Here is a 13,228-nt window from a genome sequence, read left to right as displayed (position 1 = left end):
AGAGCATAAAACTTAGTGCATAAACCTAAAGTTTAGTACTCTACACTTAAGTACACACATTTATTTTTTATGCAGTGAATTGCTTTTCACACCCTGCAAAGCATTTAAAGGTACTTGTTTAAGAAAAATTCAAGTGGCTGTCAAGCTCCTCTTCTGTTGTGCTGACCTTTGATAAATGGAAGGACTGCCAACGAGGATGAGCCGGTTAACTCATATAGCCTTTTGTCACAGTTTTCCTCCTTACCGGATGTGGTTATATCTCACAGTAGAGCTGCTACTTCACTCTAAGTACTGTAAGGGTTGTGTTTTGAATTTCTTTCTACCAGATGGTGCCAGGCCATAGATGAAGGGGTTATGTTGGTGTAAAGTGCAGTGGTTCATCAGCAGCTCAGTCAAATAGGTGTGAGCAAAGGCCAAGGCCTGATGTAGTACGTGATGCAGATGTTCTCTCTGTAGACTGTGTTCTAGGTCAATCTGTGTTCAGGTCGAGACAGGCTATTTTAGGGCAGGTGATTCTGTGTGTGGGTTGGGCTTTTTGCAGCTGCCAATCACATCTGCTCTAGTTTATGCTTCAGCAACAGTCTCTTCTTGCTGTATCTCGCTTTGACCTTCCGCTCCATAACCCCACTTTTCTTTACCCTAGAGTTTATTCCCTTCCTGGCTGTCCATTCAACTCACCGGCTTTGATGCGAATGTTGGGGCTGCGGATCTTGCCGGCCTGGTTTTCCGCGGTGCAGAAGTAGTCATTGTCGTGGATGTAGCTGTTGTAGGCAGAGGGCGAAAAGGGGTACAGTTGCAGCGTGCCATTGGCGTGCACATGCCGGATGTGGGGCACGTCGTAGATGTCGTCGCCGGTGGCCAGGTACCAGCGCAGTATGGCACTGGGGGTGCCCCCTGCTGGACAGGGCAGGGACACCCCCACCGAGCTTGAGTAGGTTACCCTCTGCAGGGAGGCATTCACAAAGTACAGCCTGGTAGAGCCCACATCCTCACTGTGTACTGCAGGGGCAAACATACAACACATCATCACTTAACAGGCAGAGATGGAAGTAAAGAGTCAATAACAAACACCTGTTACACGCTGTACACATGCTGAAAACACACAATAGTGTCAAAATAAACTTATCAGATTTCAGCAACACTGATTTAAAGCATTAAGCACCACAGTAAAGTGAAAATGTTGGACAGACAGGGAATGTCCTTCAAATCTGTGGCAAAATAATCATAACAAATGTGTGTCAAATGTCCAGCTGCAAACATCAGTCACATGATGCAGAAAGCAAGGGATTTGGGCCAAAGTCTGTGATGGTTTAGGTGGATCTGGGGGTGGGAGAGGAGGAGCCTGTTACCTCCATACAGTTCATGTACAAACACATAAAGACAAACAGAAAGCAAGAGAAAGAGAGGGAGAGAGGAAGGGAGCATGTAGATAGGTTATGTGATTGGAATTTCTATGCCAGACGCAGAGATTTAAGTCTATTTAATCTCCTTACATATTTAACACACACACACACACACACACACACACACACACACACACACACACACACACACACACACACACACAAACAGGAATGGTATTCATTGGCACTCAGATTAAACACATACACCTCCAGCACTGAGAGGACAGTGAAAAAAAGGAATGAGGCAGGCCCGTCTCAAATTTGAGGTCAGTATAGGAAAGATTAGAAGAAAAAATGGAAGGGAGACACCGCACAGATGTGGATGTTAATTCTAAATTATGTCATCTAATACAAACTGTCCACCAAATGGTCACCCTTGTACAGCTATACTCAGAACAGGAAGTCTTTAAAACATCACCAAAGGTGCTAAACGATACTAAAGTATCAAGAATTTCGATCAAAACAGGTTAAACTTAGCACTCAGTTTCAAATAGATCCTACAGATGTTCCTCTGAATAGCCCTGATATCTAATACTGCTTTTAAAGACTGAATTTAATCAGTAAAACTGATCAAAATGAATAACTTTCTCATTGTTATAATCACATTCACTGATTCAAATAAATGTATGTATGTATTTATTTAAGTGAGATCACTGACTTTTATGGGTTTCTCTTTTTTTCTTTCATATTTATTCCTAATTTAATCTCCTCCATATATCTAATGCACTCATTCATTGCATATCAATAGGCCCAAAATGTTTTCTGATGCAGTTACATAACAGATCTGATGACAATCTGCAAAGCCTTTCGAGAAAATTGGCTTGGGGAAAAAAACACAACTGCTGAGCGTCTTGGAGCCCAAATGGATTGGAAAATATCTTTTTTTTTTAACGTAATTTAGCACAAAATTTCTGATGTGAATAAATAAAACAAAATCAGAGCTATAACAGTAAACCTCATATCCGGTGATATAAGCACAGGACTTTCAACTAAGTTATTTCATTTACTTTTGTCACTATTTTATTGATCACTTTGGTCAACAAGATCTTACAATGGGAAAAAACTTTCAAATCGCATTTTTTTAACAGTCCTCAAAACCCATGAAAAGAAAGGCAGGTATTAAATACTTAGAGGTGTCGGTGAGGGAATATTTGACATTTTTGCTTGTTTGTTTTTTTTTTTGTTGGTTTTTTTAACCGAATTTTTGCCTTTTTTTGTAATTTTTGCTGGATTAATCACAAAAAATGTTCATCCTATTAGGCTGTTCATTAGCCATCTCATTGTTTCAGCTTTAAGAACCGGAAAACGACACAAAACGACACTATAATCTTGATCACCTGAGTGTGTTTTTGACATCAGATGCACTTTACTGTATAAAAGTTTATAGGAAGATTATAACAAACAACAATGATCACAGCCAACAATCTTCAGATGTTTTAATACACAAAATATTTCATTATTTGCCATCGTTAATGATCTAATTATAATGGTAATTGTTTTGTATCAACTAAATAGAAGTCTTACTGTGACATCATTTTTTAATAATAATAATAATGCAACCGTCATATAAGCCTAATAAAACCCAGAGTGGTTCTAAGTTTTTTCATATTGTTGCAGTGATTTTCAACTTATCAAACTTATCTTATTATCAAAGACATGATATAAACTTATCACATTAAATCTTGAGTGGAAAAAATCTGCATGTGATCATACAATGCATTTCTTTAGTTGGGAACATCCAACCTTTCGAGATTTTGGGCATGTAGTCAGTGAAGGGTGGCTTCAAGCTATGGGTGATGTTTACGGTCAAACATTAACAAGTGAAGTCTGGCAGAAAAAATCAACACCATCAACAGTATCATCATGGTAGGACTAAGCTCAATGTACCAGATCGAAGAATAATGCTGCTATCTTATCCATTTAGTGGGGTTAGTCAATAATTCCAGCTTCCTTTTAAAGAAGTGCCACTGTCCCTGATGTAGGGATTGATAAATCTGGGCAGCATGTTACAGATGGTATATGAAAATGTGTCTGGCAGTCCAGTGGTGGGCTGCAAAAACCAGGTCAGACTCCCTCCCCTCTGCAGATTACTGGTAATGGCCCCTGAGCATAAAGCCCATATTAAAGATTGCAATATCTATAATCTCCCAATGGGGGGACAGTACTAAAGTACTAGAGTGAGGGGGTCACCCTGAGCTTGGGGGGCTGGGCATCAGGAGAACCTCTCATACAGTAGATTATATGGCCTGGGGGCGTTGGCACCAGGCGGGGCTTGGGAGCACTGGGACTGATGGAGCAGGAAGTGGAATACGAGGGGATCAGAGTACTTCCACTCCCGAGCTGGTCAAAGCCAGGCAAACTGCACGTGCACTCAGCTGACATAAACAGACATGCAGACACATAAATACATTCACATACACATCCCAAAGTAGCTCTCAGTGCTCAGTCACACTGGGGGGTGGAGGAAGCGGGTTGCCATGGTGGTGCTGGCACTTGAAAGCTGTGACTGAATATAAAAAAAAAACAAAAAACAATGCAACAGTCTACCCTAACAACAATGACCCACTGAACAATCTAAATTTAGAAACTGCAAACAACCAAATCCCATAGTCTGTCACACTTTTCCAAATATGAACAGCTGCTGAAGTGAGCAAATATGTTTAAATGGAAAAGATTCCAAACTAAGCACAGCCACACATTACAGCTCGGTTAAAAAAAACATGTTTTACTCACTGACATACCAGAAACTGCTATTTTGTTAAGTGTGTGAGGGACAGCATTATCATCCCTCTCCACCAGGTGCACTCCAAAGCTGAACTGGCACTGGTTTGTGCCAGACTGGCAGAGTTTCCACTCAATTTAAAACTGACAGATGAAATGTTACTTATGACCTGTGCCCGTGTACAAGGCTTGTGTAGCAAGCATCAAAATGCCAACAACACTGTAAACACATGCGTTTATGCATAGCTTGTAATGGTTATCCCCAGGTGACAAATGCTATGATGCAGAAGATGAAGACTAACCTTGGCCAAATGCAGACAGTCCACACTAAACTATTCAACATGTTCATAAAGACAAACTTAACTGAAACTGGTGCAGTGCAAACTAATTATATAGTGTTAATATTGTGTGTGGTGATATTATGTTAATACAGGGACAGCAAATGTTGATATTTTTTTAAACAAATGAAAATACTATCCAACACTGGAGCATAACGGCTCAGTCAGACAAGTAAAAACAGGACAGGACAGCAACCTCCTTACATCTACAGTGTAAATGCCAGAATTAAGTTGTGGTGACTAAGTGATTGCCCAGAGCTTGTCTTGGTCTGGCAAGCTGACTTGGTATCAGTCTCTGGTTATATTCATAAAAAAAACAGTTCTAACATTTAAATATCAATTTCTGTCTTCGTAGACAGCAACAGATATGTGATTTTTTGACGATCCATCAGTTAATTGCTATATTATCAGAAATAGATTGAATATGATTGTCAACTTGACAATCAATCACAGACTGATATCAGACTCAGTCTTACTGCAACATTTATACTAAAGTTCATTAATCAATCAATCAATCAATCAATCAATCAATCAATCAATCAATAATGAATAACGGAAGTGACACAACTTACATCACCCATAGCTTGAAACGGATATTAGAATAGAATAGAATAGAATAATCCTTTAATTGTCCCACAAGGGGAAATTTGGTTGTAACAGCAGCAAGAAAAACACATATACAAACAAACAGGACAGAAAGGAAAACATACTATTTTTTACAAACTTACATCAAGTCAATAGTTACCAAAAACAGAGTACTGTACAGTAGGGCTGGGCCATATCATACCTTTCACGGTAATAACGGTACAATGTTGGGCAACGATAAGAAAATGAAATATCGCGATAGAATATGCGTAAAACGCGCATGCGCAGTGCCTTTGTTTTCATACGCACATGGCGGAAAAAGCATGGCGGTGACGGAGAATGAGAAGGACGAAAGCGGATTGTTGAATGAAACGGATGAACCAGAATTGGTTTGTAAAAATGCTGCAACTTCAGTGGTGTGGAACTGGTTTGGCTTTCGTCCGTCAGATACACAACAAAGCACTATTTTTGGTAGAGCATGCTAGCGGGCCGTCGTTATTACCGTGTTGTTTGGAAAATACGGCACACTTAAAATCAATCCTTTGATTTTTCTGAAAATCAACAGTGCCCCTCATAATCCCGTGTGCCTTATGTATGAATTCTGGTTGTGTTTACTGACCTCGAAACGATTTTATGTACACGGCGCTCGAAAATCTGTCAAATGTTTTAGTACGACTTTGCTAAGCTACGAAGCCGCAGCGCTTGATGGAGTGTCGGAGCATTACGGCTATCGTAGGCAGGCGCCTCGTGGAGTGATACGTACTGTGCTTCAACATAATATTACCGTGTTGTGTGTGTATAACCTCTTCTTAAGTTTTGTGGATCTTATACATGGTTATGCTGAGGATATGTCGGCCAATTTCCACTGGAAATGCCTTTTGGTTAAACTGTCAGCAAGGAATTTGCATTCGCACTGTTAATTTTTATATAACTTTAATGCAGATAAAAAAAAACAGCTGCTTGTTTAAGTGAAAATACATTGATGTTGGTTTTTTTTTGCACTAATAAAGTTGTGGAGTTGTAAAGTATTTTGTCTAGTGTCAATTATATCGTCAGTTATATCATTATCGCAAATTTTCAAATGTATATCATGATAAAAATTTTTGGTCATATCGCCCTGCTCTACTGTACAGTAATTAAAATTAAATAAAATTAAATACAGATAAGAGGCAAACCCAGGTTGTAGTGTGAATCGGTTGATAAAATAGTGCAAGTTACAGTGCTGATGTAAACATCGGTGTTTGTTGGGAGCAGTTTTGATTGTAAATTGGATATTGACAAAGTTTAACTTTGAGAACATAATTTGGAGCTGAAAAAGATTTTTAAAAATCTCAATATATGCTATTGCAATACTCATCATATCACAAAATGTTAAAAATCCCATTAATGTCACATTTTGAGTATCGTATTTAGATAATATCACATCATGGGGTGTCTGGTGATTCCCACCTCTAAATGCCTATTGTGCTTACTCCAAATTAGAGGACAAAAAAAAAACAGGGTAGTTGAATAAAACCTCATTTGATCACATATTCATATAGAGTTCCACCAAGTGCCATTAAAGAAAAAAGCATATTTTCTGAGGGTCCAATGTGAGGGTTTCAAATGTTTATTTGCCCAAATAAACCCCCAAACACCAAACATCTTCTTCCTACGGGGCATGTCAGAACATGTTCTCAAGCATGACACACAAACTGCGAAACTGTTTGCCAAATTGCCATCCCACCCCTATTTTTATCCCCTCCCCCAAAAAGTTGAGTTATAAACTTAAAATTCAGCACAAATGCAGGAGAAAACTTTTGTTTATTTCTCATGATATTTAGTTTCTAAATCTGCTTTGCTCTGACCTCGGTAAACACTTTCCCGCTGACTTTATGGGCATCGGTGATCATATTGAAAAGAAAATAATAAAATTGTAAATCTTGGTCATACTGTGTTTCAGGATGGAGGATTATCTGTAGTAGGAGTTTCTTCTTCACAGTTAGACCTGCCCTTTGTCACATTTGTTTCTTTGCAACTGATTTTTGCCTTTTTTAGGAGCCATTTTTCTGCAAAATCACTGTATCGTGATATCATTGTTATTGTGGGCGCTGTATCATGAAATCATGAGTTGTGATTTCCAACCATAATAAGAATTTAAGTCTAGCAATATGTCTACAGACATTACCCTAATAGCAGTATTGACCAAAGCTGTGGGGTTTCAGTGTTGTTGCTGCTGTAGTTCAACTGCACCCAGGAGGCTTCATCAAGCTCGTTCAGACACAGCACCAGAGAGCAAAGCAGCCCTCACTGGAAGGTGTTGGAGCACCGAAGGCACCGCTGGAGCTAAAGCTTAGGCTGTCAGAGTCACAGCCACTATTTTATACATCCTGCCAGAGAGTCACGCATGAATATGTATGTCGAGGAGGCAGAAGTCATAACCTATGCAAGGTTTCATCATGCATAATGCAGCTGATCTACGCCTCTCCAGGACGGGATGGGAGTATGCACAGGAGTGCATGCACACACAAGCACACACGCACACACACACACCTGACGTTCATAACTATATTGTAATGAAGGAGGAAAAGAAACTCTTAAAGTCCCATTCAGATGTGCCTGCAACCAACCATCAACATATTACATCCACAGGTTGCTTCTCTTCCTCTCCCTCTTTTTTCACCCATTTCCATCTTCCCATTCCTTCCCCAGTGCTACAATAATTTTCACAGCATTTTCATCTTTCATTAACTGGTATGGCACGTGCAGTAAAGGTCAAAAGCAGGATTTACATTTGCCATGGCATATGTCAAAACCCTTCTCCCCTCCTCTCCTCCAGTTCTTGCTATTTTGGAAACAGGTTCACTTCCAAGCAGACTGTGGCTACTACACCGACTACACTCCTTGCCTGCCACCTCTCCATCACTCATCCTGTTTTTGCGACAGAAAGTTGTGAGTTGTCTTTTGATAAGGGGGCAAAGGGAGTGCAAATGTGTGTGGAAACAAAGCGGCACAGGATGCACTAGAAGAAGACACACTGGCACAAGAGGTGTGAATTGAATATTGGTGAGATATGGGGGGGATAAAGATAGGTGTAAGCTTAAGGATAATTCTCAAGGGTCTGGCATAAGTAGGTGGCTGGTGGGTGGAGAAGTGTGCGTGTGTGTGTGTGTGGAGGGGGGGGGGGGGTTGTTGAGGTTACATCTAATCAACGAAGGGGTATCGCTGTTCCCCACCCACTGTCTTTCTGTACACCCTGTCCCCAACAATATGCTCCCCACTGCACCCACCCCCACCACCAACCACCCCCGAGTGTGCTGTGTCAGTAAAAAAAAAGTGTGCTACTTCAGCAGTCCCCTGGGACCTGCTCCCCCTCACATCAAAGCAGCCAGTTTCTCTCTTAATGTGAATATCAAATCTGTGGATCACAAGTCCCAGCACAGTCTGCATAAACTGCCCCTCCCCCAACCTTTAATTCTGCCTAGTGATGAGGGAGAAGAGAGGGAGGGGAGTTACTGCGAGAGGAAGCGATTGAGGGAGGGAGAGACGGAGAGAGAGAGAGAGTGAGAGAGATGGAGGTAGAGAGAGGGAGATCCAACAAAAACAACTACTTGCTTCAGAGATTTGAGATTTGCTGAACACTCCCTCCTTCTAAAAATGTGCAGTGCCGGCATCCAATAAAATTTGGAGGAGGTCTGGATCTGTTTGGCACTGTGTTTGGTGCTGTTACACAGAGTTCTTGTTGGAAACAAAAAAATTAAAAAATAAACAAATTTCTTACTGTAATTGATATTTGTTTGCACCCTTTTTCTCTTGTTTTCATTGATGACTTCTTATTTATAAACTCATTTGCATGTATAATAGATTTCAGGGCGAATGGGAGAGCAGGATGACAGTGACAGAGCTGTGACGTCCTATTGGTGAGCTGGGAAGTGCAATAACCCCCTTTTTTTTTTGCTGCCGAACACCAGCAGTTTCCCCACCATTTGGCAACGAATTTCTGCAGAAATGTTTTCTTTGTTAACTCGTCAATGATACGTGGGCTTTGTGTTGCTAAATAAAGTCTGATCAGTTATCATTAAACTCTTGTATTTTCATTTTTTTAAATATATTTTTCCTAGAAATGTCTATATTCATATTTCAGCTGTGAAACATTTCAGTTTGAAATAAATAAGTCAGAATTTGGGTATTTTTACTGTTCAAAAGGGCAAAGTCACTCGGAAAGCTCTTCACTTTTCCTTTAACCTCTTTAAGTTTTAATTTTACATTCTTAAATGTGAAATTAAATGATGCCAGGCTTGATCTGGTTAAAAAAAGGCAAATAAAATGGAGGCCTGGGTCCTTCCTGAGTGATGATTGGCACCCCTGTGGACCACACATCTCTGTCATTGAGTGGTGCATAAAGCTCAGATTGCAGCTTTAATTGTGTAGCCCTGCAAAGAAGCACAGGGAATTGGGCTGGGAAGGGAAAAGGGGGGATTTTTTTCACATTTCTATTGGCAAGGGGGATGAGCAACGGAGAGCGCAGGGAGCAGGTTCACCTTAGCGCTTTACACACCTCCAATTAAAATTTGGGATATATCATTCACATGCTATACATAAAATTTGCCATTTTAATTAATTAGATTTCATATTAAAATTCAAAACAGGCCTACAGCAGGCCTTACACATGAAACTTGATTTTATAACCTGCTAATTAATCCACAGTTACACTGAATACGGTCTGTGGCTATAATTCATTAGCAGCAAAATGAAAATACCTAATTTCACTTTAAAACCACCAGTTAGCGCTATAAATAAATCCTCGTTTAATTGCAAATAATGCTAATTGTAATGTATGTATGTGCTTTTCTTTGAACCTTTATTACTTACCCTACGTCCTGCTTGTCTCCTAAACCCTCCGACATGATTTAGTACCCTTTTAAAACATTATTCGTGTATAAATTGTGTCGTAAAGAACCTTATATTTAAAACAAATAAGTAAAATAACTTCGAGTTTCAGGAAAATTCAAAACACAAGCTAACAACCAAACCAAGAGGGACGTCCCAGTCACTTGCCCTCCTCCACGCGCCCGCCAACACAAACACACAAACAAGAACCCGGGGCGCACGCGCTGGCACACGCGCGAACACTACCGCGGGGTCCAGGTGCGCTATTAGCGAGGAACATGACCGGGCAAGTCTATAATCTGCACCCACGCCCCTGGAGTTTCTCATTTGGTGAAATAAATTTGCGCATATATTAATACGATTCCACAGAAGCCAGCGAGGCAATGAAGTGACAGCTTTCAAACTGAATAATTTATTTGTATGAATAATCAAAATTAAATCTGAATAAAAATCATGTAGCGCATATAGCTAAGTCATATTATTGGATAACTAAAAAAAACCTCAATAAATTAATTAGTTAATTTAAAAAAAAAATAGAAAGACAGAAAATATCACAACTTAAAAATGGCAAATGGACCTAATGGCCTACTTGAGATCGTTTGCACCGAGAACGGCCATATTCCTTCTTCCTGTCAATCCACCGTATCCCGGACTTTCTGCTAAATAAATTTACAGCTTCTCAGGGCCACTGCTAATAAGGAAAAACAATGTTTAAACAAGTCTCTAAATAGATAGGCTACACAAAGGCCTATAAAATGCTCTCATCTAGAGATGGTGTTGAATTTTGGTATTTTGGACTCAGATTTGTTCGGGATTATTATAATGCACTGCAATAGCAGAAGATCAACTTTGCAATAGGGTCAGGGATTTGCTGCATATACTGAAGAAGAAAGGAAAAAAACCCAGAATCTATTTAAACAAATGCAACTCCAGTTTTTTTTTCTTTTTACATTTTCAGACAGAATTAAAAAGGGGGAATTTTCAAAAGGACCAAATAAATTAAATAAGGGGGAACATAATCTGAATACACTTAATTATGGCCTTTATGTGGGTGGAGACCTATTAAACTAATAAGGCCATTCTAGGAGAATGGGCCTTTTATTTGTCATCCATTTTAAAATGGGAACAATTTGTCATCACACAGGAAAATCAATTAATACCCTTTAAAATCTCGTCCTGAAAAAAAAAAGAAAAAAAAGAGAGAGCATCTCTGTGGAAGCGAGCGCCCGCAGTCAAATACAGCCCATTAAAACAGCTGCAATTAGCAAATGCTACACAATGAAAGCGTCAAGATTTCAAAAATCACGCGCATCCAACCCCTTTCAAAAAAAAAAAAAAAACTTTACAAGAGGGCAACATTTTGAGGGGAATGTGTTCGAAAATTGCCAATCAATTTATGTAATTGCAGGCCGCTCCATGTTTTCATTTCTGTCTCAACCCTCCCTCTATATTTGCACCTCATTCTCCCTATTCAGCCATTTTACATATTCATAACTGGAGTTGGTAATGCGAAAACAATCCGTGCTATCAGCACCATCTGCGAGATCAGGGTCCGCTGCATAAAACCACTACACATCCAGGTGAAAAAAAAGCACTTCACACCTTTACTTTCACACATTTTCTACTTACTCAACGCGGAGGCTTTATGCATTTTTTTTTTTAATTTAAATGATCTTTTGTTTTTTCAACAAATTACTCATTACAAAATACTCGATGATGCACCAAAAAGCAAAAGCCACAAATCATCCAAACCATCACATGCATCGTAATCCTCTTCAGTACATTTCATCCAACTTAAAAATATAAATAGAAAGAAGGAAGAACTCCAGCATTCAGTATGAATGGTGTGAAATATCCCAAGCATTTCTTTTTTTTCTCTTACCTTCTTGGAGAGAGTACAGCAGGAGTAAAGTTACAAGCCACATGCCATAAATAGCAGGTATATATTTCAGGAATATTTGGCAATCCTGGCAAGTGTGAGGCGCGTTTTTTTGGCCAGGCGGGTCTCCGTGCTGGACTGGCGACTGTGCTCCCCGGAGGTCTCTCCAGCCCTGCTGCCCCGCTAAGCATGGAGGGGAAACGAGAGGCGCCTCAGCCCCGCCCATGTCCCTCCTCTCCTCCCAAGACTACAGTGCATACAAATCCATCCTCCCTATACTGATCAAACACAGCGGAACGATGGATTGCAGCTAAGCCGATGGTTAGTTTTAGGCGAACAGTGTGTTTTATGGACCAGTTGTGTCCAAATTGTCACACTGTTTGAGCGGTGGAGCTGCGCACACAGATCTGTTGGCACCTTTGGAGAGCGCACCCACCTGTGCGCCCCTGGTGATCGCCTTTTCTTTGCGCAATGTGGAGCTACAAAAGCCGCCTAGAGAGTAGAAATCTATCACTATGCTTTCCTTTCAGTTTAGGCTTTAATCACAGGGCCGAGACGCTGCAGATGTCAGTAAGCCACAACTGATTTCTTTTTCTTTGTCTTTCAGAGCCGTGCATATGCGTAGACATTTGCGCACAGAAATGCACTGCAGACTGAAAGAAAGGAGGAGGTAGTAGCAAGGTGTGGGGCATGACACTTTAGACTGCGCCGCAGGTAAATGAAACGAAGGATAAAAGGTTTGAGCGAAGCCCTCACGGATTGTGATTAAGTTCCTACATCGCTGCTTCGCCCCTTTCGCTCCGCTCCGTGTCGCGATGTGAAGTTCCACTGTTCACAGAAATGAATGGAGAGAGGCAAGTTGCAGGACACTCCCAGTTCATGGAATATTTAAAGTCACTGTGGATTCTGGCGGTGAATCTGAAAAGTGATCCTCTGCTTGGAGCTACACATCAGTGTGCATTCAAGAAGCCAACAGAAAGACCGACGATCTACACTTATGAAAAAACCCAATAGAAAATTAATCGAATTCAGCAAAATTCGGTGTAAAATGTGACTGAGTGACAAATTTACTTTGCATATTACAAAATAATAATAATAATAAAAAAAAATCTATTATCAAGGTTTTTTTTTCGTTTTTGATTCTGGGTTTTTAAGGTAAACATTAAGACTTGCCCTTCACTATGAAGTGAATCAGATGATGTGATGTGACGATACTTTAATTTCGAGTTACAACTTGGAGGTCTTTGGAATTAAGAGGTTTTTTTATTGCTCTTTTGTTGTTGCGGCAAACAGTTGATTAAAAGTGCTTGTAATGAAACTACCCGACCAAATATTGTTTTTATATAATAATAATAATAATAATAATAATAATAATAATAATAATAATAATAATAATAATAATAATAATAATAATAATAATAAATCATCTCCTA

General features: G+C 39.9%; 1 protein-coding gene across 2 annotated transcripts in view; it reads right to left on the bottom strand.

Annotated features, from left to right (window-relative positions):
- LOC113030275 (cell adhesion molecule DSCAML1-like) overlaps window positions 1-12,075 on the bottom strand; it is a 57,730-nt gene extending 45,655 nt beyond the window's left edge. For both annotated transcript variants that reach the window (XM_026181541.2, XM_026181543.2), the window contains exons 1-2: window positions 11,799-12,075; window positions 679-999 (exon numbers count right to left, since the gene is read on the bottom strand). In XM_026181541.2, the coding sequence (XP_026037326.1) occupies window positions 679-999; window positions 11,799-12,021 (544 nt within the window). In that variant the 5' untranslated portion in view covers window positions 12,022-12,075. The remainder of the gene's footprint in view (window positions 1-678; window positions 1,000-11,798) is intronic.
- Between the last annotated feature and the right edge of the window lie 1,153 nt (window positions 12,076-13,228).

Source organism: Astatotilapia calliptera, chromosome 10, assembly GCF_964374335.1.
Source record: "Astatotilapia calliptera chromosome 10, fAstCal68.1, whole genome shotgun sequence".
NCBI classification, from domain to species: domain Eukaryota; kingdom Metazoa; phylum Chordata; class Actinopteri; order Cichliformes; family Cichlidae; genus Astatotilapia; species Astatotilapia calliptera.
This window is presented reverse-complemented; position numbering and strand designations above follow the sequence as displayed.